Raw genomic sequence first — 24,301 nt, 5'->3', positions numbered from 1 at the left:
TCAAGACCACATTGTTTCGTAATATTAACATCACAAGGACCATGCTTTTTTTCTACATCGATCGATCTATTAGCTGCACAAGTCCTCGAATGAAAAACAAACGGTACATGAATGTGGAAGCAAGGTTGGACGAATGAAAAAAAACAAGGATGCAACTAGCAACGAAGGAAACGAGAATACAAACGTCCAAATGGCAGCAAGTTAATATCTTGGCAAGCCGCTAAGGATAGGTTTAGAGACACTGCTAATAAGCTGGAATTGGATGCAGGTACGATGTCGGAAACTCATCCCACAGCTCTGTAACAAAACAATCTGACCAGAAGCTCAATGTGACTAAATCATGCTAGTCGTCATATTAGCTTCGCTAGTAATGAGCACCGCTATTATTCTAGTACAATCAAACCACATCATCGCCCCGAGGCGTGCATTGCGCCTGTAAAACATGGCGTCCTCCGTAGGTCAAAACGTTTACTAAATATTGGATCTTTAAATATTTTATGTTTCTAACAACATCTTAATAGAACGATTGTGGCTTATTAGTGCCTACAAGTCTTTATACTCGTGATCCCTTTAATGCTCTTTACTGACCCCATATATCCTGAGTCAAACTGGGGTGTGCCGTGCATTTAAATTAGGTATGTTGCAGAATACAAGAGACTCAACACTGCTCAGTTGCACTTTCCTTTTAATGACCACCTTAAAAAGTATCATTGAAGCCTTGAGCAGGTTTCGTGAAAAAATTCAGAGCTCCACACAAGTCTCACTCGGCCATCACTAATCACACTCAGTAGCAGGAGTAAGAAATCTTTGTTAGGTGCTACATTTGAGCTTTAAAACAGATAAGCGAGGTCACTGAAAGAACAAAAATTCACAAAAGAAATGGTAATTTACAGTATAAATGAAATATTGAAGATTCACATATGTTGCAACACTTTAATCCTTGCTTTATAGTCAATTTCCTATAACTGGTTTCAATTTTTGTGCAGGAAGTGGAAGCTATGGGAATGCAGTGTGACCATGTGGCCATTCTAGCTCTTACTCAAGCGCTGGACATCTGCATCCACGTCGTCTCAGTGGACGGTGAAGATGAGCAGTTGGTGCATCACGTTATCCCCTGTGGTTCAGAGCCCTCCATGCACCTCCTCCACCACATATCACACTTTAGTATTCTGGGCCCCCGACCACCACCCTGACTGCTCCCCTCTACCTCGGTAAAGTTGGCCCTTCCATCAGATGCAACTTTACAGAAAAATTGTCACATCGTTTTCAAAAACGAGAGCCCAAAAGGAATTTTTTTTTTTGAGATGTTAACAATTTTTTATTGGTCAATCTGAGGTCAACAAGCACCCTCATTTTGATTAAAAATGGCATCAATCATTTGTGCTAGTTTGTGCTGCTATCGTTTATTAATTTCAAGTGACGATGTCACACAGCCCCCCATTTATTGCAAAATAGACCAGAAATGGTGCTATTCGTTTATGCTGCTAGCATTGTCTTCAGTCAGAAACCAGTAGCAGCAGCCAGACCTAGGACGACGACTGCATCAAATCCTAACGTGGCTTTACGGAACAAAGAAAACAACGCTACCAGCCAACATATCTCAGCACCTTTGTCGCAGCTGACAAAGTGTACCATCTCTCAATAACGGTGGGGTTTCCCTACAATGGCGTACCGCAAGCAACGCTTTACTTTTGCTCATTAATAGTCATGACGTTACCAATTGTTACGAGGCGGGTCAACCTCCCGTTTGTCTCTAAATAGTAAATGCGTGGAAATGGTGTACGAAGGAGATGTTCACTGAGCTAAGCCTACCAATTCTGTCCGAAAATGTCTCTGGGGCCAAATTCACTGGTAAAGATGTGGAAGAACATACAAATATTCAGTTAAAGACCGAATTCACTGGTAAAGATGTGGAAGAACATACAAATAGTCAGTTAAAGATGGCTTGAGTAAAAAAAGACGTTTTATATACACGTCTTTCTTATGTGCATTGCCTTATGCCACTGACATTCTGTTTCAACTATTCTTTACCACCATATGCCCCGTCTGTCTCATACATTATATCCTCTGGTTGTCTTAAGTCTCTGACCGTTCTTGGGGGTAATTTACATTTTTATTTTCGTGCAGCGATCGCAAATGCTACACAGTGACAGCCAACGAACTTTTAACAAATCTTATTTCTGTATTTTTACACCCCCCCCCCACTTGTTGTTGTTTTTTGTTTTTTTTTTACAACAGAAAGGGTAACAAGCGTGGCAGTCAGATACCATTTTAATTTTTTTCAGGTCATTCATTGTCAGACATGCAGCACGGCAAAACGCCATGCTGAAAAATAAGTAAAAATATCAAAATGGCTTACCTCTTCATCCTCTGAAGGACCATGGTCCCCAACAAAATGTTTACTGCATATGAAATGTGAATGGCTTCACCTTGCTTGCCTTAAACTGGTCTTTCGGACGTCCGTGCAAGTTGATCCATTCTTTACATTTTTTCCTCCGGGGTTTTTGGTTTCGGGAAATATATGAAGAAAACGTCCTTCATATGTCATGTCTAAAGCCGTTTCTACAAGTTCCATAGCAGCAGTGTTTGATCGGCCTGTTCTTTTTTGACAGATTACCGGAGAAAACAAGCAGAAATAACATTGTAGGCGAGGGAGGCGAGGCGTATTGAATGGCGCCATTTAAGTCCGTTTTGCAATAAATGGGAATGTTGCGTGACGTCAACACACAAAATATCTCAAAAACCAGAGCAGCACATTTCATTGACAACATTTTTTTAATCGATAGGTGGCTGATTGACCTATAAAAGAAGTTTTAATATTTCAAAAACGATCACAGCACAAACCAATGACAATTTTTCTATTAATTTGCGTTTGATGGGGGGCCAACTTCACACAGGTCTCCCCTCTAGTCACAGACATGGGGAATTGGTTCATGTTTCAGACAGTGACTGCTGTTCACACACTAATCAGATTGTAATACCTATTGTTTTTATACACTGTTTGGCTGATGTTCGTCAATTTATTTCCTCCTGCATAATTAAAATGTTTTTTTAAAAGAGTCATCTTTATTTGGATGAAACTGCAGTGTATACGATAGCTGTCCGAAATCCTGTTCTTAAATGGCGCATTTTAGTTCAGCGCCGGCTTTTTTTCTTGCCTTTTTTGTGCTGCGGCACACCAGTTTGTGTTTTCTTCTGCGCTGTCAATCTCATGAGGGCACTTTGCTCACCTATGACAGACAGCTGAGCCGTGCACAGGCGTCCCATCTGAGTGGGGTATTTGGTCTTGGTCACACTCTTAAACACATTCTGAGAGATGAGATGCTTCAAGTGTTTCTTCATGCCTTTCACCATCATCTGTTGCTCTCGATCATCATCCTCGTCCCTCCCCTTCCCTGCAAAAGAATGCTAATTGGTCAGTTCTTTCTACAACCCTTAGAAAAAGTATGGAATCACCGGTCTCGGACGAGCACTCACTCATATATTTTATCATGTAGAACAAACTGATAAAAAGCTTTTTAAAAAATTAGTTCAAAAGTGCAATCTCGAAAAAGTTTCAGCATCAACACCTTGACAAGAGTCAAGAATCTGCATTGGAAGAGGTGTCAAAAGTCAAGAATCTGCATTGGAAAAGGTGTTAATGCTGGAACTTCTGTTTGGTGCTGTTCCAGTGAGATTGAAAAAGATGACTGCCTGAAGAAAACATCAAAATTCCCTCAGTCCTTGATGATATGGGGCTGCTTGTCAAGCAAAGTAACTGAGGAGATGGCTGTGGTTAAATCTTCAATAAATGCACAAGTTTACATTGAAATTTTAGGCCGGTTTCTTATCCCTTCAATTGAAAATATGTTTGTCATTTTCCAAGATGACAATGCATCATGCCACAGAGCTAAAACTGTTTAAGCATTCCTTGGAGAAAGACTCATCCAGTCAATGTCATGGCCTGCAAATAGCTCAGACCTCAACCTGTGGTGGAAATTGAAAAAACTGGTCCATATCAAGGCTCCAACCTGCAAGGATGATCTGGCAACTTCAATCAGAGTTGGCACCAAATTAATGAATAATACTCATCAAGTCCATGCCTCGGAGACTGCAAGCTTTTACTTACAACCACAATGTTTTCTATTCATTTCTTTTAGTGTTTCTGAATGCTAAAGAGTTGTACTTTTGAACTAATTCATTATTATTTCAAGCTTTTTATCTGAGTTTGTTCTACATGATAAAATGTCTGGGTGAGTGCTCGTCAGAGACTGGTGATTCCATACTTTCTACTAGGGGTTGTATTTAATCCGTTTGAAATTTGGATTCTCAATGACGCTCACCTAACAAGAGGTCTTCGTCTACATCAATTTCCATCGCTTCTGCCGTTTGCCTCAACCAGGAGTTGTGATGTTTTTGCCTGCTGTTGTAGAACTCAATCTTTTCTATCTTCCTGGCCAAGTTGACGCGCTCCTGTATTTACATTCACATTTTAAAAGAGTAAAAACATTTAAAGGACCAATAGAGGACTTAAGTGGCGGCATTTGCCTTGATCGCCGCCATGCACTGGATCTCAACGGGGAACGTGGGAAGCTCCTCGTCTTTTCCTAGGTTCCTGTAAATCTTTTTGAAGTTGAGCACGTCATCGGGACCGATGAGCAGCAAACTGAGGCCCTCTTTCGTAGCTCTGGCCGTCCTGCCGCTGCGATGGACGTATGTCTCTGATGTTCGAGGAACCTGAATGTGGAGAAATACGTGAATACAAATGTTTTTGGTAGCCCTTTTAATTTTTGTCTTGGTATTTTGGACGAAAATACTTAGTAGTCTTCGTTTTTTTTTTTTTTTTAATTTCGAATGAACATTGACAGACAAGCACATAATTATAGAGTGTACAAGGAAATTACCATCTTCATGATAATACACACTCGGCAGAAAACAGTACATTTACAATGAATTAAACTCACCTGGATGCCACGAACTGACCGCAAAAAGAGTTGCCAATGCATTGCTATTACAAAAGCGAACGCTATGCAACCGCTAAAAGCTACATTTAGTGTGTGATGATCACTCAGCACAGGCCTTTAAATACTAAAGCAACATGGCATATCGAGCAAAGATATGAAAACAAAACTCACAAAGCAGCACCTGACCTGACACCTTTCACAAAAGAAGCCTGGCCGGTGAGTCAGCGAGTGTGTGCGGGGCGGTGCATCACGTTACATGAGTGACACGACCAAACACTGCTACGATGCGTGCTAACTACAAATACAATCAGGAAATGTCACACATTGTTAGGGGTGCACAATATCCATTTTTTGGAAACGATACCGATATCGATAACTTCCTGCTCCTCAAAGCAGATACCGATAACCGATAATAAATATATAATTTTTTAAATGCATAACATCAGTTTTTGAACACCTGGAAGTAAAAAAAAAAAAAAAAAAAAAAAAAGACTAGTGGATTCAACTTAGATTTGCCTTTGATCTCACCAGATTTTTCATAATGACATGAACAAAACAGTTTGTTTCACTTCTGCACTGCCCGACAGCCATCTAAGAATGAATGCACTTCCATAAACCACAAGGCTTGGTCTTTTCTTGCTTTTATGGGAAGACAGTCGTCTTAATATTGTGAAAGTACAACAGAAAAATACACATATTCAATACTGAATATACAACAAACTGCACAATACACATATATACAACTATTATACAGTGGGGAGAACAAATTGGCAGTGTATCAAATACTTGTTCTCCCCACTGTATGTATAGCATAGTACACTAGTAGCTTGAGCTACTAAAGCACTGGCTGGCTTCTATAACACAACAACTTATGAAGTTCTGTACATTTGACCCTTCACCACAGAAATAAACATATATTGCACGTTCATATGTTATAGTAAACAATTACTTACAGACATATGTTTCCGAGGAAAATTCAACCGAGAGCAGCAAAATGTCATCATTGTTTTAACCTTTCTACTCCAATTATTTGGCAGGATATTCTAAGTATTGTTCCCCAATTGCTAAATAAATGATATCGTCATGACAAATAACAGTCTTGTGATGAATATGAAATATTAAAAATGCATTTATTCAGTTCGACAGGGCAAAATTATAACATAATGGTCAAAACTGCCGACTTCTTCCTCTCCCGAACGGTATTTTATGCCACCGGAGTTAGTCCGTCCTTTGTCATTTTCCTGCCCCAGCTTCGGAGACGGAGGAAAGAGCGTTAACAAAACATGAGGGGTGACAGCTAGCCGACATGCTAACCCGAACTGAGCAGCTTCAGAGTCTTATTCTCGCCTTTCGAAAAACAAAAATCACACAAAACTACTCATGTCACACATGGCAGCGGGGTTGATTGTCTTCACCGATCTGGCCAAGCCCCGGCGACGAGCAAAGTTACAAGCTCGTCGTTCTGATGCTGCTCTGGTGGGCAGGCAGAGAGGGGGGAGAGGGGAATGAACGCCTAAAATAGCGCATTCTGGGTGGACAAACCAGCTGACGTCAGAGCGGAGGGCTGCCCGAGCCCAAGCTGAGGATGGTGGTCTACTGGTGGCCACACAAAGAGGACCAAGGGGGTGGAAGTGACCATGGTGTGTGACAAGCCGAACAGGGAGTATTGTCAGCCACAAAATGCAAGCCACCTCCTAATTAAAACTTGTGCCATGATCCCAGTATTTGACATATTACAAAACACGTAGTTTACTCACTTCCTCGTCAGTCCAATGGTCCCACAGTTGTCGGACTTGTTTTGGCCATTCTTCACGGTGACCGGGAACTTTTTGAAAAACCCCTTTTTGAAACCCTTCTACCTGGTGCAGCAACAAAAGCCTGCAGCACATTAGGCTAGCGTGATGTGAAAAATAAACGAATTAATCTGCAAAATCGCCTGAATCCGCAGTCTTTCTGCATGCTGTATAGTAATGGCTGTATTGTGAGGATAATCTATACCGCTGACGTCACATTTGCCTTCTTCCCCAACCCGAGACTGGAGCCGAAAGTCACTCATTTTCATGGCGCGGGATTAAAAAATGGCGCGGGATTAAAAAAAATGAATAAATATAGCCATCGCTTCCACACACATCGAAGCAGTCCATTTCATTCAGAAGCATAAAATACCGCGTAAAATATTAAATAAGCATGCTTTTTGCTGTCTTAGGCACTTTAAGAACTATGGTGAACTTTCATCTTCTCATCTCGTCAGATGAAAACTGGCGTCCGTCTCATTATCTTTTAGTGTCCTAAGACACGTTTTTAGCTCGTCACGTCATCGTCATGAAAAAAATTGTTCGTTGACGGAATATTTTCATTACTGTCATCGCTGATGAAAACTATACTGCCTATGACAATACAATTCGGTGACAATGTTTGCTGTTCTGCAAGAATAACCCAGCAACATTATATGCCATATCTCTGAATATTGAGTGACAAACGTTACCTGGTAGTGAATGACATGCTGCACATTGGGGATATCCAGCCCTCTTGCAGCCACGTCAGTCGTCAGCAACACACAACTGCAGAAAACACAATAAAAGATCAATTTTGAGGTCAGTCGACTGTACATTGAATTTACATAATTAAAAATACGCTGACCACAGATGTGTGTACAGGTAGTCCCCGGGTCAAATGTTTTCCGTTCTTACATTGGCAACGTAACCTGAATTTTCGCTTAAATCGGAATTAACCCTTTAAGTCCCCCTACAAAATAACTATCCAAAAATTCCAAAAGTGTTATATTTTATTTAACCACATCAGACCAGAGCATGCTCCTGAAGGACATGACGCGTTCACGTCTCTAAGTGTATAAATACACTGAATTTAGTTGCTTTTGCCACCTCTGAGAGAGGATTGGACGAAGCTTTACCCATCAAAATGAAATAATGAGGTTTAGCACGCCCTCTGTGCCATTTTTGCATCTGAAAATGGCTGCGAATAAACATCAAAAAGGCAAACGTAACTGGACCTTTCTTATCAAAAACACATCAACATTAACAATAACCAATAAAAGCATGAAATCTCCCCGACCAAGAAAATGTTCTTTGTTGTGGTGTTTGAGTAAAAATCAGTGGATTTTTTTTTTTTTGCCCAGCAGAAAAAAATGTGGCTCTGAAGGGGTTAATGATGATTGATACACTGCCCTATGGTGGCAGCGTTGGGTCTGGCCGGGCTGTCACCTTGTATGAGTTTAGAGCTGACTCAGACGTCTGACATGGATTAAGAATAGCTGCGTTCTGGTTTGGCCCACATCAGGCTGTATGTTGTTTCAGCTAATAAATGTGTGTGGATTTGTAATTAAGTTTAGAGCGAAGTTTAGAGCATACCGCACGAAAGCTATTTATAAACCGCAAGGCAGCGTGATGTCACCATCGTAAACCGGAAGGGGGTCAACATGGAAGCGCGCTCGCAGACGACCCATGCTAAAACAGCATGTTTTCTGCCGGTTATCTCTCAAAAAATAACAAGCCGAGAAACACTGCTGCTATGGAACTTTTAGAATCGACTCCAGACATTACGACCGTCCACATATGAAGGATGTTTTCTTCATTCGTTTCCAGAAGCCGATAAATGTGAACGATGGATCAACTTGTGCGGACGTCAAAAAGACCAATTTAACCCTAGCAAGGTGAAGCCATTCACCTTCATACAGTTGTATGAAATCTTACAAGGAGTATCTGAACCTTTTGGAATTTCTCACATTTCTGCATAAAATCACCATCAAATGTGATCTGATCTTTGTCAAAATCATGCAGATGTAAAAACTGCCTGCTTTAACTAAAACCACGCAAAGATTTATAGAATTTCATATTTGAATGAGGATAGCATGCAAACAATGACTGAAGGGGAAAATAAGTAAGTAAACCTTCTATCTAAGGAGACTAAAAGAGCAATGGAAACCAATTTTTACCAAACAATTTCAGTCAGGTGTGTGCCCAATCACTGACGAGTGGATTAAAGCTGCCCTGCCTACTATAAAACACACATCTGGTAAGAATTGTCTTGATTAGAAGCATTGTCTGATGTGCATCATGGCTCAGTCGAAATAGCTGCGATCAAGGATTGTTGATTTGTATAAAGCTGGGAAAAGATACAAAACCATCTCTAAAAGTCTATGTTCATCAATCAACAGTCAGAGAAGTTGTCTACAAATGAAGAGACTGTTGATTTCGCCCAAGGAGTGGCCATCCACCAAAGATGACGTTGAGAGTTCAGCGCAGAATACTCTGAGAGGTAAAAAAGAACCCTAGAGTGTCTGCTAAAGACTTACAGAAATCACCGGTACAGTCCAATATCGCTTGCACACCAATCAACTACCGTATATGTAAAACTACGGCAAAGAAAGGTGTTAATGGGAGGACTCCACAGAAGAAGCCACTGCTGTCAAAATAGAGCATTGTTGCACGTTTAATGTTCACAAAAAGGCACTTGGAAACTCCACAGAAGTTTTGGCAAAAACATTTCTGGACTGATGAAATTGAATTGTTTGGGAGTAACACACACCAACATCAAGACCTCATCCCCAACGTGAAGCACGGTGGAGGGAGCACCATGATTTGGGGCTGTTTTGCTACCTCAGGGCCTGGACAACTTGAAATTATTAATGAAAGAATGAATTCAATTATTAGGATGTTTTGCAGGAAAACTTGAGGCTGTCTGTCAGACAGTTGAAGCTAAAAAGAGGATGGATGCTGCAACAAGACAATGATCCAAAAGACAGAGGTGAATCAACTTCAGAAAGGCTTCAGAAACACAAAATACACGTTCTGGAGTGGCCGAGTCAAAGTCCAGACTTCAAACTCATTGAAATGCTGCAGCATGACCTAAAGACAGCGATTCATGCCAGACATCCAAGGAATCTGACTGAACTACAGCAGTTTTGTAGAGAAGAATGGGCCAAGATTAGTCCTGATCGATGTACCAGACTGATCTGCAGCTACAGGAAGCGTCTGGATGAAGTTATTGCTGCCAAAGGCGGGGGCACAAAATATTATATGTGATGGTTCACTTCCTTATTTCACCCGCCTGCTGTCATTGTTTGAATGACATCATTAAAATATAAAAACCTATAAATAATTGGGTGGTTTTAGTTAAAGCACACACTTTTTTCAACCATGTGATTTTGACAAAGATCGGATCACATTTGATTTTATGCAGAAATGTGAGAAATACTTTTTCATACCACTGTATATCAAAAAGGTGATATATCACGATACTTTGTGACCCAAAAGGATATCAATATGCAACCACCATGAATCAATATATCGTTTTAAAAAGGTGTCACTGTTAATAAAAAAAATACTAAAACCAAAATTTTCCATTAGAATAGTGTCTACTTTAGCTCACGGGCTGCCATTGATGGCGCTAGACACTAAGCCTGAACGATATATCGTTTAAACATTGCCATCGCGATGTGCACATGAGCGATAGTCCCATCGCAAGGACGTGCGCAATAGTTTTTTGTTTTTTTCCCCAATCCACAAACCTTTGATCTGCTTCATTCGCTCACACAGCCTCTCTCACCCCCTTTCCGAGGTATCAGTCACCGCGGCACTTGCTTATTAAAGTAAACGATGGCTTTGATCTGGTCAAAGAAGCCGGGAAGCAATCTGTCAATCATCGTTTAACTTGTTAAACAGTTTCTGCAAAGAAGCGCGGGCTGGAATGAATGCGCTACTTCGTGGTTTTTCACTTATCGAGGCGGGTTATGGTCCCAATTAACCACAAAAAACAATGGAATACTTTACACTGTGGTTATGATGAGTCATCCAAAGTCTTTTCAAACAGCTATTCAAGTCATCTAGTAAAAAATTCTTTAAAAAAATATCTATATATATTTTTTTTAATATCGCAATATTATATCGCAATATATCACAAACCCCTCAAAAATTGCAGCAATAGTTTTTTCCAATATCATTTAGGCCTACTAGACACCCAATTCATCTCGACTGGATTGGACATCTAGCGCCGCCAATGGCACTGAAACCAGACCATTCAAAGCCAGTCTTGTGGGCATTTGCATGACACTTTCTGTCCATTTTAAGTCACTTCATATTCATTTGGGGACATTCCTGGGTAACTTCCTGTTCAGTAACCAGAAATCGTAAGGAAGTGACCTGAAAGAGGCCCAAAATCTACAGAATGTGACCCGTAATTGCCCCCCCCAAAAATGGAAGTGATTGAAAATCAACAGGAAATACCCAAAATGAACTCATTGCCTGGCGTTGGCTGCCACTGATGGCCATAGACGTCCAATCCGTTCGAGGTGGGAGGGATTCAGCGAATGAATGATTGAATGAAAATAGCTTGTTTATCAGCCCCATGGATGAATGATCGTCTCATATTACAAGATCACCTTGTCAAGTGTCAAGAATCTACTTTGGAAAAGAGGATGATGCTGGAACTTTTGTTTGGTGCTGTTCCAGTGAGATTTACAAAGATGACTTCCTGAAGACAGCATCAAAATTCCCTCAATCCCTGATCATATGGGGCTGCATGTCAGGCAAAGGCACTGGGGAGATGGCTGTGGTTAAATCTTTAATAAATGCACAAGTTTACATTGAAATTTTAGACAGCTTTCTTATCCCTTCAATTGAAAATATGTTTGTCATTTTCCAAGATGACAATGCATCATGCCACAGAGCTAAAACTGTTAAAGTATTCCTTGGAGAAAGACCCGTCCAGTCAATGCATGGCCTGCAAATAGCCCAGATCTCGACCCTATTGATAACCTGTGGTGGAAATTGAAAAAAATGGTCCACAGCAAAGCTCCGACCTGTAAGGATGATCTGGCAACTGCGATCAAAGAGAGCTGGCACCAAATTGATAAAGAATACTCATCAACTCCATGCCTCAGAGACTGCAAGCTGTCATAAAAGCCAGAGGTGGTGCAACTAAATACTAGATTTGGCATTTCCTTGTTTCTCATGATTCCATATTTTTTTCGTTAGAATGGAGTGATTCCATATATATTTCCCTGCACTTGCTCTATAAAATTAACATTTACTGACCACCACAATGTTTATTCATTCATTTCTTTTAGTGTTTCTGAATGCTAAAGAGTTGCACTTTTGAACTAATTCATTATTTTTTTTCAAGCTTTTTATCTGAGTTTGTTCTACATTATGAAATGTCTGAGTGAGTGCTCGTCCGAGACTGGTGATTCCATACTTTTTGCTAGGGGTTGTTGAGCCTTACCTTTCCCTCTCGGCAAACCTCTCCAGGTTTTTGAGACGCTGCTTCTGGTGCATGTTGCCATGCAGCGGCAGCGGCGTGCAGTCCAGGATGATCAGCAGCGAGTTGAGTCGTTTGATAGTGTCGATACTGTTGGCGAACACCATCGTACGTCCGGGATATTGCAATAGGAAGTAGTAAAGGAAAAAGTCCTTCTCCTCTTTCTGACAGTGAATCTGCGTCTCGGTCAATGTTTCCACTGTCGCCTGCTTTCTGGTCAGGTCGATCACTTTGGGCTTGGATTTCATACCCACTTTTTCCATGAGAAGAGCCACTTTGTCAGTCTGCTGCGTCATTTTCTTCTTCTGCAGCACACGCATGGGTAGGGTGTGGCTCATTGTCAATGTGGCAGAGAAAACAAAATTTTGCCTCTTGGGATTGAAGTGAGTGGTGTTCAACATTTCCAGCAGAGACTCCAGCTCTGCGAAATGGCCTCGTTCCACCATGCGGTCAGCTTCGTCGATCACGAGGGTCCTGGAGAACGTCAACACCAATTACTACTACAGCACAGTGTTGTTTTTTTGGCAGCCCTTTTAATTTTCATCTTAGTCTTTTGGACAAAATACATAGAGCTGGTCATAGGGCTGGGCGATATGGCCTTAAGTACGTATCACGATAAATTGAGCAGATTTACCTCGATAACAATAAATGACGATAAATTCGCCCAAGCGGACTGTTATATAATTTGAAAATTTGAATCAATGCATGGAATACAAATTAACAGTTTCTCGTTAAATTTATTTACCAGCTTTCAATTTAACAATTGCACATGCAGTCTAAACATTAAGTATAAAAAAAAAATCTTGTAAACAATAAGAATTCTAGTGTGAACATTTATAACAGCTTGTATGACTTGATAAATGTACAACATTATAAAAATCAATATGACGACTGTGCAAATATGTCATTCTAACACAAATGACTTGCAGCTTTAACAGTACACTTCAGACAACTTATTGGTAATGGCTGCTGTGACATAATTATTCAACACAAGTGTTTACGTCAAGGTTTCAGGGTTTTTTTCCAGAACATTTTTTAATACATGCACCCCCCACACAGACACAACCAGATTAAAGCTGTATTGCTCTGATGCCAATGAAACATTTAAGATTTTACGATGGCAGAATAAAGCAAACAGAAAAATAGCTGTGGCCATTAAACTGTCATATTATATATAGGCTTCACTGTTGGATTATACTTTATGCTGAGTGCTTTACCCTCATGAAAGCTTTCAGAGAAATCACCCACCAAATAACGCGACATAATAATTGCTACATGAAGTTCGTGCCCAGTCCACTCATTAATTTCAGCCGTTTCGACAAGGTTAGAGCTGCTATCCGACTATCACGTTCATTTGTAGCTGCTGTTAGCCGCTAGCGTTAGCCTGTGGCTTAGCTACCAGAAGAAAGCACTGAAAGCATCCTCTCCTGAAATCGTGAGAACCAGGTAGGACAGCGGGTGAAAGCCCGTCCGGAATCCGCCAAGAGTTTACTTAATGTCGGGTGAAAGTTTGGCAAAGCTAACTTAAGCCCGACTCCATCCCGTTTACTTGTAGCGTTAGCCGCTAGCGTTAGCCTACCGGGCTTCTGTTTGTTTGGCTTCCTGAAAACCACGTGACTCCATACGTAAGGACACTGTCTGCTTTCTTAAAGGGGAATGAACATAGCTGAACAACACAGAATCAAAGCGGGATGAAAAGACTATATTTTCTTGTTTTATTAAATTACCGAATTTACCGACATGGTCAAAATTACGTCGGTCATCGTGAAGAATTTCGGCAACGGTAAATTTTCGGTTTACGGCCCTGCTCTACATTAGTCACAATCTTTTCGACATTAAACATAAAATTTGACTCGCCATTTGTTTCTGGCGGAAAACACAGACAAGACTGAAAAAGCAGTTTCTGCTCTTGCACTCCTCTTTAAAAGAAACTGCTGTATTTTAGGCCAAAACAACTGTTGTGTTTGATAGAATATGTCTATATGCTGCCATTGCAGATTCATGGCGCATTAAGCCCCCAAACTAGTTTTGTCTGGTTTACCCTGAAAACCCCCGTTTACAGACGTCGCGCAACCGCTTTTGTTTTAACCCAGCCATAAAACTAAGGTAATTATATTTAATATTCAAAATGTCTGTCATTTATACCTCGGAATAGTTAATTCATGTCTAATATCAAAAACAAAAAAAAACAACAAAAAAAAAGACTAAAAATTATTCACTCGCATATTTTAAACTTTTAAACAAATGACGTGTCACAATGAAAAAAATGGCGTCTGTAAAAAAGTCACGGATATGTACCTCATAACTATCGCTTAATTGTACTTTTTTTGTTACTGTCGCATTTTCTCCGATATGTTAGTTGATAAATAATCGATCAAAACAAAGAAAAAACTGAAAAAAAAGTTTATAGGGGTAAATATATGAAAAAGAAAATCTCGACCGGCAAGATGGGACACACACTGGATTTTCATGTGAGACAAATCAACATGGGTTCCAGGTGGTGAAAAAAAGGAAAAAGGTGAGGCTTACCATTGAAATGAAGATGGAAATGATAAAAAGAAAATATGAGTGTGGGGGGCGCATTCGTGAACTGGCTCAACAATACGGCTGTAGACCGTCTATGATCTCAGCAGTCCTCCTCTGTTCGCCAGTCTAGTTAAGGTGTTAAGTTGACGATTATTATTATTGTAACGTTGCCACAGAAATCGCCTTGTGCAACACAACATGCCTACTGTCCGTCACAGCTGAACAAGTAAGAAGGAAGTAAAAAGTCCTCCCTCACTCTGACACATCAGCCACAAGGTGCGTTCAGGTACACCACGTAAAACACAACCACCACATTAGAATCCAATTTCTTACATTATTACAGGTATTATTGTTTATTTATTTTATTTGTTTAGTGTTTTGTATTTGCAATCGTACCAGCAGTATTTATTAAGGATTTAGTGAAGGTTTTTCGGGCTGTGAAACGAATTAATATGTATTCTTTTGGGAAAATCCTGGTCGACATACGACCCTATAAACTTACTTACAAGGTCGAATTAAGTTTGTATGTAGAGGTACCACTGTACAATATGGAGATGTCAAACGTTGTGAACACATGACAGAAACAAAGGCGCGTTTTTGTCTCGTTATCGTCTCGTCAGACAAAAACTGGCATTCTTGTTATCTTCAAGTCTTCTGAAACATCTTTTAGCTCGTTAACATTTCATCGACATCAAAAAAAAATTGTTCATCGCCGAAATATTTTCGTTACCGCCACCATTGACGAAAACAATGCGACAGCAAAATAAGTTCCATCAGCTTTTCCAGTGCAGAAGCAGAGGCGTGACCTACTTAAGTCTTCTGAGGTTGAGAAGATGTGGATGTTTCTCCTTGATCAAGTCCCACAGACGTCCAGGGGTGGCAATGACGATTTCTGGCCTGTAATTCAACAGCCTCCTCTGCTTCTGTAGAGCCATTCCACCCACAACTATGGCTGTTTTGATATCTGTGGAAGAGGAATATTTTCCCAATATTGTCAAACTGGTAGTAAATTTCTGACACACCCCATTAAAAATATTCTAACCCGATTCAGCCCATTCCAAACGAAAGAGGTGGTTTATGTCGATTGATCATCTGATCGGCGTGCATGAAAACATTTTAAATTTCGGAACAAACCGTCTGTACCCCAAATGTCTGTGACGTCAGTATATATACTGCCATTTCTGTTATTCCCGTAAACTAGTAGGAGTGGAGCGTAACCTCGTAGGAGCAGAGCGAGTGACAGGGTAGGCTCAAGACTTGTCGGTATCCGACACAAACATGTTGCTGAAGATATTAAAACATTTTTAATTGCTGAAAGCTCAGACGTTAGAAAAATACACAACATGAAATAATGTGAACATTTAATGTCGAAATGGACAGTGCCATGTTTTGTTGACATGGAAGTCAGTACGGCTTCTTCTTCTACTAGTGTATATCCGATATATTTGGTCATGTTGCCTTTAAATCCTCTGGGAAAGATGAACTAAGCCTGCGATAAAAAATGTTAGTAGGCGATACATTGTCTCAAATGTTTGCCGATATGCAATATTATTGTCTTTTTTTTTTTTTAACCAATTCAACCACTAATGTAGTGGTAACACAGCCTAATGAATCACCCATTCAAATGCAATACATTGCAATGCAATTATTCTTAAATAAAACACAAACTAAAATATTAAAAACAAAAAACAATGCATAACAAGTCATTTGAAAGCTAGCTAAGTGCAGAATATGAAATAGGTGAGAAACCCGACGCCATTTTTGTTCTCTGCCACTGAGAGCCCATCAAAAGTGCTGATATCATCCAAAATGACTGTCATCTTGTCCTGCATAGTGCGCTTGTGAGCAAATTTGAAGCCATATTATTCAATGAGTATCAGATTGTTCATAATGGTTGTCATTTTAAAGCTATTGCTTGTGTAGAATCGGAAGTATACGAGATTAACTCCAGAAATCTACATTTTAAATGATGAACATGACATGCTTTATTTAGAAATGTTCACCAGAAGTACATTCCCTAAGCTGCTAACCGTAAGCTTTACTCTCGGAGAAGGAAAAAAAAAGTCCACTTCTCTTTTCGTCATGTAGGTGGTGTCAGTAATAGAATTTTTTGTTTGTTTCGATAAGTTTGCAAATGCTGCGATGTTTGAAGAGTTTGAAGAGTCACCTTTTAACCGCAAGTTTGCATTTTGGAGAAGACAATGTTTATAGCAGGCTAAAGGGGTTAGTACATTGTTTTTTTTCCATTAGCCTCAATGTAGCAATGCTAACATTTTACAATGTTTAATATAGATGTTTCCTTATTTCGTGTATCTGAACTTTAATTCTACGGCATGTTGATGACCAATAAACATCTATGAAAGGAACTGGTGTCTCATATGCAATCAAAACGCGCATGTACCAAGTGCAAGCAGCACACACAAAAACACGCATGAACAAATGTATGCACGCACACGGCGATAAACCGCAGTTGGGAAAATTACCGCGTCCATTTTTATTTACTGTGCAATTAATCGACTTCTTGCATATCGCGACAGGCTTAAGATTGACCTTACCACAACTTTATCTTTACTTACCCATGGGTAGTTACGAGTTGCTGACGTGCTTTTGTAGCAAAGAAAACATTGCAGACACGAACTTCATTTTGGTTTAATGTGTTGGCAAAACTGTTACACATTTGTATGTTACAACAAGAAGAGAATGCATCAAAATGCAACTGGTAAATTTTTGCTAGTGATTGAACATTTTAGCCAACATTTGGATTAAAAAAAACAGTAAGACAGTTATAAATGTCTACACTACATGATTATGCTAGCATAAAGAAAATATCGTGCCAATTGACGATAAACCTTGTTTAAAAAAAAAAAAAACACACGAAGGCAGCATCAATCTGCGCATTTCAAAATAATTTGTTGTGACCAAGGGTCTGATGCGTGATCCTAATTGAATCAAAAAATTTTATGTCCATGAAAACGGCAAATTTAATCATAATTTTAATGCGAAACCAATCAGATTAAGGAAATTTTGTCCATGTACAGTGGGGCAAATAAGTATTTAGTCAACCACTTATTGTGCAAATTCTCCCACTTGAAAAGATTAGAGAGTCCTGTAATTGTCAACATGGGTAAACCTCAACCATGAAAGACAATGTGGGGAAAAAAAAACAAACCCATATTGTTTGATTTTTAAAGAATTCATTTGCAAATCATGGTGGAAAATAAGTATTTGGTCAATACCAAAAGTTCGTCTCAATCAGTGCTGTCACAGATTACTTGAAAAAGTAATTTAATTACTGATTACTGATTACGCCTCAAAAAAGTAATCTAGTTACTTTACTGATTACTTCATTATCAAAGTAACTAAGACTCTTTAAAAGTAATCTATCAGTTACTTTTTACCCATTTTTCTCCCTTTGCTGCCTAAACATAAGAATGACAACAGAAAAATGTCATCACATGTAATTGACTTTCCGCTGATTGAATTTAAAGGGGAATATCAGAATTTCGCACTAGCTTAGCCACTCCGGAGCCCTGAAACGAACAAATATCTGACAAACTGCTTGGAATTTGTTGAAATCAACTCCACCGACCAATTAAACCCCGCTAACTCTAAGATTAAGCCTAATGTCAAAACTTCTGAATTTCGGGTTATGGTTAACAGCATATCAGTGTCAATGTAAAACAATGCAAACCGACGACACAATAATCAACAACACACAAGTGGATTGTACAGTGCAATAAACACAAAGGTGGTGGCGAGCACCGATGCGCGTGCAGCCGTGCACATTATCAACCCGGAAGTACTCCTCTCAACACACACGCGGTCAATTTGGCCACAAACGTGGCAGCAACTAAGCACTTTACACTCAGTTGGACTTAAGGCCCAAGTACACTGCATGCGTGATCGTTGCGGTTCCGGTCCGACTCCGGAAAAAAATAGCGCCGGAGCCAATCCATTCCCATTATATCCTATTGTTCAACGTATACCGGCCGCGTCAGTGCTCCGGCTTGACTGCGAACCACCTCCGGCGTGCCGCATGCCCGCCGGATGGTATAGGCTATTTTCTATTTTTGCCGGACACGCATCCGGCACAATGGGCGGAGCTGGGCCTGGACGTAACAGCCCAGGTGCGTAATCACGGTTTAAACACGAGCGAAGATGGATGATGAGCGCTTCATCATGGAGGTGGAAACCCACAAAATCATTTATGATGCAGCAGATCCTTTCTATAAGGACAATATAAAAAAGGAAGCTGCAAGGTGTCCTATTATGTGTGTTTTTCTGTCCTGATCTCATCATGATGCAGTCATGTCTGTCTCTTAATTCCAGATTAACTAAAATATCAATATGCAAAGAAAATATGTGCTCTCTCTCTGCTTCTCTGATGAGTATAGACTCTGTGTGTTTTTCGATGTTTTAAATGGCACATTATCACGCGCGATCACGCGAGAGCTCACGGGGGGGACGAGGTTGGCGGACCGCAGCCGTGCAGCAGCCGGTATGATTTGCCCGTTTTTGACGGACTGCGTGGCACGCAGGCAACACTGAACCGGACTGGAACCGCAACGATCACGCATGCGGTGTACTTGGGCCTTTACAACACATCCCACAGATGCCAAACGAACACATCACCTCACGGCATAAATGTGCAACACGCATATAATGTAAACAAAGCTTGCCAACTTGGAGTTATGATTGTCTTGCTACGGCAAAGCTACGAAACGGCCGCGCATGTAGGGGGTCCAACCTTTTGCTGATACCCTCCAGAATGAAGGAAAAATACTCACCTTCATTCATGGATATCCACAGATTACCATTCTCTAGCAACGTCTCAACACATGGCGCGAATGTCCACCCGCCTCAGTCCCACAACACGTGACGCGAGACCAAAACAGGAAATAGCTAAGAGGTTGTCATGGAAACACGTACTGGGAACCTTTTATTTGAGCATTTTCTATTCAAAATGCTCTTCGTACATGACTACAATATTCTTCATTCTACATACGTTATGAGGCAATGAAAAAATAGTAACGCAGAGACACTAAGGAAAGTAACTTTAATCAGATTACTGGTGTAGAAAAATGAACACGTTAGATTACTCGTTACTGAAAAAAGTAATCAGATTACAGTAACGCGTTACTACTGACAACACTGGTCTCAATACTTTGTTATGTACCCTTTGTTAGCAATAACGGAGGCCAAACGTTTTCTGTAACTCTTCACAAGCTTTTCACACACTCTTGCAGGTATTTTGGCCCATTCCTCCATGCAGATCTCCTTTAGAGCAGTGATGTTTTGGGGCTGCCGTTGGGCAACGCGGACTTTCAACTCCCTCCACAGATTTTCCATGGGGTTGAGATCTGGAGACTGGCTAAGCCACTCCAGGACCTTGAAATGTTTCTTATGAAGCCACTCCTTTGTTGCCCTGGCTTTGTGTTTGGGATCATTGTCATGCTAAAATACCCAGCCACGTCTCATCTTCAATGCCCTTGCTGATGGAAGGAGATTTTCACTCAAAATCTCTCGATACATGGCCCCATTCATTCTTTCCTTTACACAGATCAGTCATCCTGGTCCCTTAGCAGAAAAACAGCCCCAAAGCATGATGTTTCCACCCCCATGTTTCACAGTGGGTATGGTGTTCTTCGGATGCAATTCAGTATTCTTTCTCCTCCAAACACGAGAACCTGTGTTACTACCAAAAAGTTATATTTTGGTATTCTTCAGCAGGGGGACACGTCTGGCAGTGAAGGATTTGAGTCCCTGGCGGTGCATTGTGTTACTGATTGTAGCCTTTGTTACTGTGGTCCCAGCTCTCTGTAGGTCATTCACAAGGTCCCTCCGTGTGGTTCTGGGATTTTTGCTCACCGTTCTTATCATTTTGACGCCACGGGGTGAGATCTTGCATGGAGCCCCAGATCGAGGGAGATTATCAGTGGTCATGTATGTCGTCCATTTTCTAATAAATGCTCCCACAGTTGATTTCTTTACACCAAGCGTTTTACCTACTGCAGATTCAGTCTTCCCAGCATGATGCAGGTCTACAATGTTGTCTCTGGTGTCCTTTGACAGCTCTTTGGTCTTGGCCATAGTGGAATTTGGAGTGTGACTGACTGAGGTTGTGGACAGGTGTCTATTATACCGATAATGAGTTAAAACAGGTGCCATTAACGCAGGTAACAAGTGGAGCCTAGTAAGACCTTGTTAGAAGAAGTTAGACCTCTTTGACAACCAGAAATCTTGCTTGTTTGTAGGTGACCAAATACTTATTTTCCACTCTAATTTGGACATAAATTCTTTAAAAATCAAACAATGTGATTTTTTTTTTTTTTTTTTACACATTCTGTCTCTCATGGTTGAGGTTTACTCATCTTGACAATTACAGGCCTCTCTAATCTTTTCAAGTAGGAGAACTTGCACAATTGGTGGTTGACTAAATACTTATTTGCCCCACTGTATGTAAAATAAACACCAGGTGCACGTTTCTTTGCTTTCAACCAAGAATCGAGACTGTTTTACGTCCATATCTATGAAGAATTCGGGGATTTAAGCATTTATTCACAAGAATTTTTGCAAGAAAACTCTTGTTTGCATGAGGTGGCCGCTAGCCTCATTCGCTAACAGTATAGTGTATAAAGATTATAAAGGGCCATTCTATTCTATAATAAGTTGTGATTGTATATAGATTTTATTAATAATCTATTTACATATTGTTTATAATTGATACTGCATGTTTTCCTCAAGTATTAAGTTTCTGATGTTAAATTGAGTGATTTATTAGCTGCTGAAAACTTGCAGTAAATTAAAAAAAAAAAATGAAATAGCTATTTTGGTCAAAAACTTATATGTATTATATATTGTTATATATATATATATATATATATATATATATATATATATTATATTGCTATCGATCCTGAAAATATAGGTGATTATCTATGCATTTGGGGATTTTTTTCTAACTCTGGGCATATGTGTTTGAACCATTTGTTAGGAGCATTTTTTTTTTATGTTAGCATTTTATAGCATTTAATCTGGTGGACTTTGCAATGCAAGTTAGACAGTTGTTCTTTGGTTGTACTTAGATCCTCATTCAAGTATTTTTTTTTTAATACCGCTTGAGGCTAAGCTCAGCTATTTTATTTTAAATGTCTTTATTGCTGTTGTGAAAATTCTGCAGTATGAAGAAACACTCAGGAATTTTATTTTGTACTCTCATCTTATGCTCTTTTGAAAATGTTATTTTAGCAAGCCAAAATAGAGCCTAGTTCGGGCCTAAAAAATCCAGCCCGACCCGACACGGCCCGCTGGTATTGAGGCCCGACCCGGCCCGAGCTCGATCACTTAACTAGATTTGCAGGCCCGAGCCCGAAAAACCCGATTTTTTTTTTTTTTTTTTTTTTTTGAGTGACGCGGAAAAAACGCAGCAACAGCAATTTATTTTCATTTCTTCGAGTTGGCAGAAAAAAACACAAGTTTTCTTAATGTTTAAATAATCTACATATTTTTTTTAGAATTATCAAAGCATTCACACAACGAAATAACGCTGGGAAAGTTTGTTAAACATATTTCTGAGTGTGTGGGATATTGTTCTCACATGGACGCGCCTCTCTGACAAGGAGAGGGAGGCGCCTCGGCCGTGCAGCGGGAGGACAAGAAGAAAAAGCGGCCGGCGCCACGGCGTTCGTGCACACGCACAAGCAAAAGCGCAATACAGAGAGCATGCTCTCCATTTTTTTTTTAAATAATTTATTAGTCCGGCATGGCGGCCCGACCCGACCTGACCCGAACGTGAATAATTAAATTGTGGGCCCGGGGTCGGGTCGGGTTCGGGCACAAAATCTAACTTCTAAGCCAAAACTAATTTCAAGCATGAACAGTTGTTTTACATATCCTAATATTTATTCTTCAATGCATTAAATGTTCGTAATCCGATTACCAAATTATTCGAAGTAACTGATTGATAGATTAATCACTTAAATAATCGATAGCTGCAGCCCTAGAACGTTTAGTCCATTATCACATACAAGACTCACCAGTGAGCTTGGCCACAGCATCTATGTGATGTTTGACCTGGACCGCCAACTCCCTGGTCGGGGTGAGGACCAATCCAAGGAGTGGCTGAGCATGATCAACAGCACCGTTCTCTCCCACAGCAGTGTCATCGTCCAACTCAACATCTTCAATGACTTTCACGCAACCAAGCCTCCCGTCCTGATCTTTCTCGTCATCCTCGCTGCCATCTTCCACAGATTCACCTTCGTCAGCCTGCACAGTGATACCGCCTTCTTTCTCACCCTCCTCCTCCTCCTCGGGACTTCCCACATTAGGTTCAGGGGAGCCAGGCATCACGTCTGGAGCTACGTCTTCATCCCCAGGCTTTTTAGAGTTTTCCTTCCACTCCAGGATGTTATGAATCATGGGAATGCCGAAAGCTAATGTTTTACCACTTCCTGAAATGACACCACATTTATCTTAGCGCATTTTGTAATGTAAATGAGGAAAATATTGTTTTTAAGAGATCTTTACCTGTCTCAGCCGCCCCTAATATATCCATACGGTCTCGTATTGCCGAAGGTAGCACCAGGGCTTGAATTGGGGTCGGTGATGTAAAGCCAAGGTTGTTGAGGGCCTGCAGGACAACAGGAGGTACAAAAAGGTCCTTCCATGCATGCATGTCTGAGTTTTTGACTTCAGAACCAGAAAGAGCGGCATTAGTCCAGTTTTTCAATTGTTTTTTAGGTCTTCTCTCTTTATCCTGAGTTGTGTTGGTTTGTTCTGCTGTTTCCGTCCCCTTTTTCTGCTTTTTTCCCTTCTTTTTCTTTTTAGGTTTTGGTTCTGAGATAACAGTTGTGTCCTCTTCGTCGCTTTTTATTTCCTCCTCCTCGCTTACATCTTCCTGCAATGCCTCCACGGTGGGGGTCTCTTCTTGGATCGACTCATCATCTGAAATGTTCTTTTTCTTCTTTTTCTTGGCAGTCTTTTCTGACGTTTTGCTGTCCGCGTCTCCCTTTTCGACCACCTCCTCAGCTTCAATCAACTTTCTTTTCTTTCCCTTTTTCTTTTTATCTTTGAGGTCGTTATCGGCATGACTTGCAGCGTTCTTGCTGTCCACGAGGGTGTATTTTGTCAGTTTTTCAAAACAAACCAGACCCTCCAGGCCTGCATCGGAAAAGATTTCGGGATCCAAATCCACCGCTTTCCATTTGCCCGTCACATGAATGTTACGTTTCTTGTTCTTGCGCGGCGCGAAGCTCATTCGCTTCTTTTTCGTCTTGTTTGTGTCCATGTTCTGGAACTGTTAAAAGAATCAAGCGTGCCGCATTTAGCTAACAACGATGTGTCGACTCAAAGTAGCACGCTAGCAGCAGTCTGCTCTTTCGAATAAACATATAAGAAAATACCTCGACGTTTGGCAACACTGTCGCTTTCTAACTACGTTCTCTTTCTTGGGATATGAAATTGTTGTAGAAGTCGAAGCCAGATGCACATGTCAAAAGGAAGCAGCCATTGCTGGTAATCACATGGCTTGAAAAGAAAAACTTTATTTGTAGCAC

At 40.5% G+C, this 24,301-nt stretch overlaps 2 protein-coding genes across 3 annotated transcripts in view; one reads left to right on the top strand and one right to left on the bottom strand.

The window, feature by feature from the left end:
• The window catches only part of LOC130931108 (ubiquitin thioesterase OTUB2-like), a 12,742-nt gene extending 8,926 nt beyond the window's left edge, over positions 1-3,816 (top strand). The window contains exon 5 of the mRNA XM_057859617.1: positions 987-3,816. Coding sequence (XP_057715600.1) covers positions 987-1,193 — 207 coding nt within the window. The 3' untranslated portion in view covers positions 1,194-3,816. The remainder of the gene's footprint in view (positions 1-986) is intronic.
• On the bottom strand, positions 2,212-24,301 carry ddx24 (DEAD (Asp-Glu-Ala-Asp) box helicase 24). Of its 2 annotated transcripts, XM_057859616.1 has the most exons (9): positions 24,149-24,301; positions 23,274-24,042; positions 22,781-23,197; positions 15,555-15,708; positions 12,183-12,692; positions 7,429-7,504; positions 4,528-4,716; positions 4,323-4,452; positions 2,212-3,395 (listed from the first exon to the last, which is right to left on the bottom strand). In XM_057859616.1, exons 2-9 carry the CDS (start codon positions 24,031-24,033, stop codon positions 3,136-3,138), a joined length of 2,496 nt encoding a protein of 831 aa, XP_057715599.1. In that variant the 5' UTR covers positions 24,034-24,042; positions 24,149-24,301; the 3' UTR covers positions 2,212-3,135. The 2 variants fall into 2 exon arrangements, with proteins under 2 accessions (XP_057715599.1, XP_057715598.1); XM_057859615.1 differs by having other exon boundaries at positions 23,274-24,284.

Source organism: Corythoichthys intestinalis, chromosome 15 (genome assembly GCF_030265065.1).
Source record: "Corythoichthys intestinalis isolate RoL2023-P3 chromosome 15, ASM3026506v1, whole genome shotgun sequence".
NCBI classification, from domain to species: Eukaryota; Metazoa; Chordata; class Actinopteri; order Syngnathiformes; family Syngnathidae; genus Corythoichthys; species Corythoichthys intestinalis.
The sequence above is the reverse complement of the archived record's forward strand: the minus strand, read 5'-3'. Positions and strand labels throughout refer to the sequence as shown.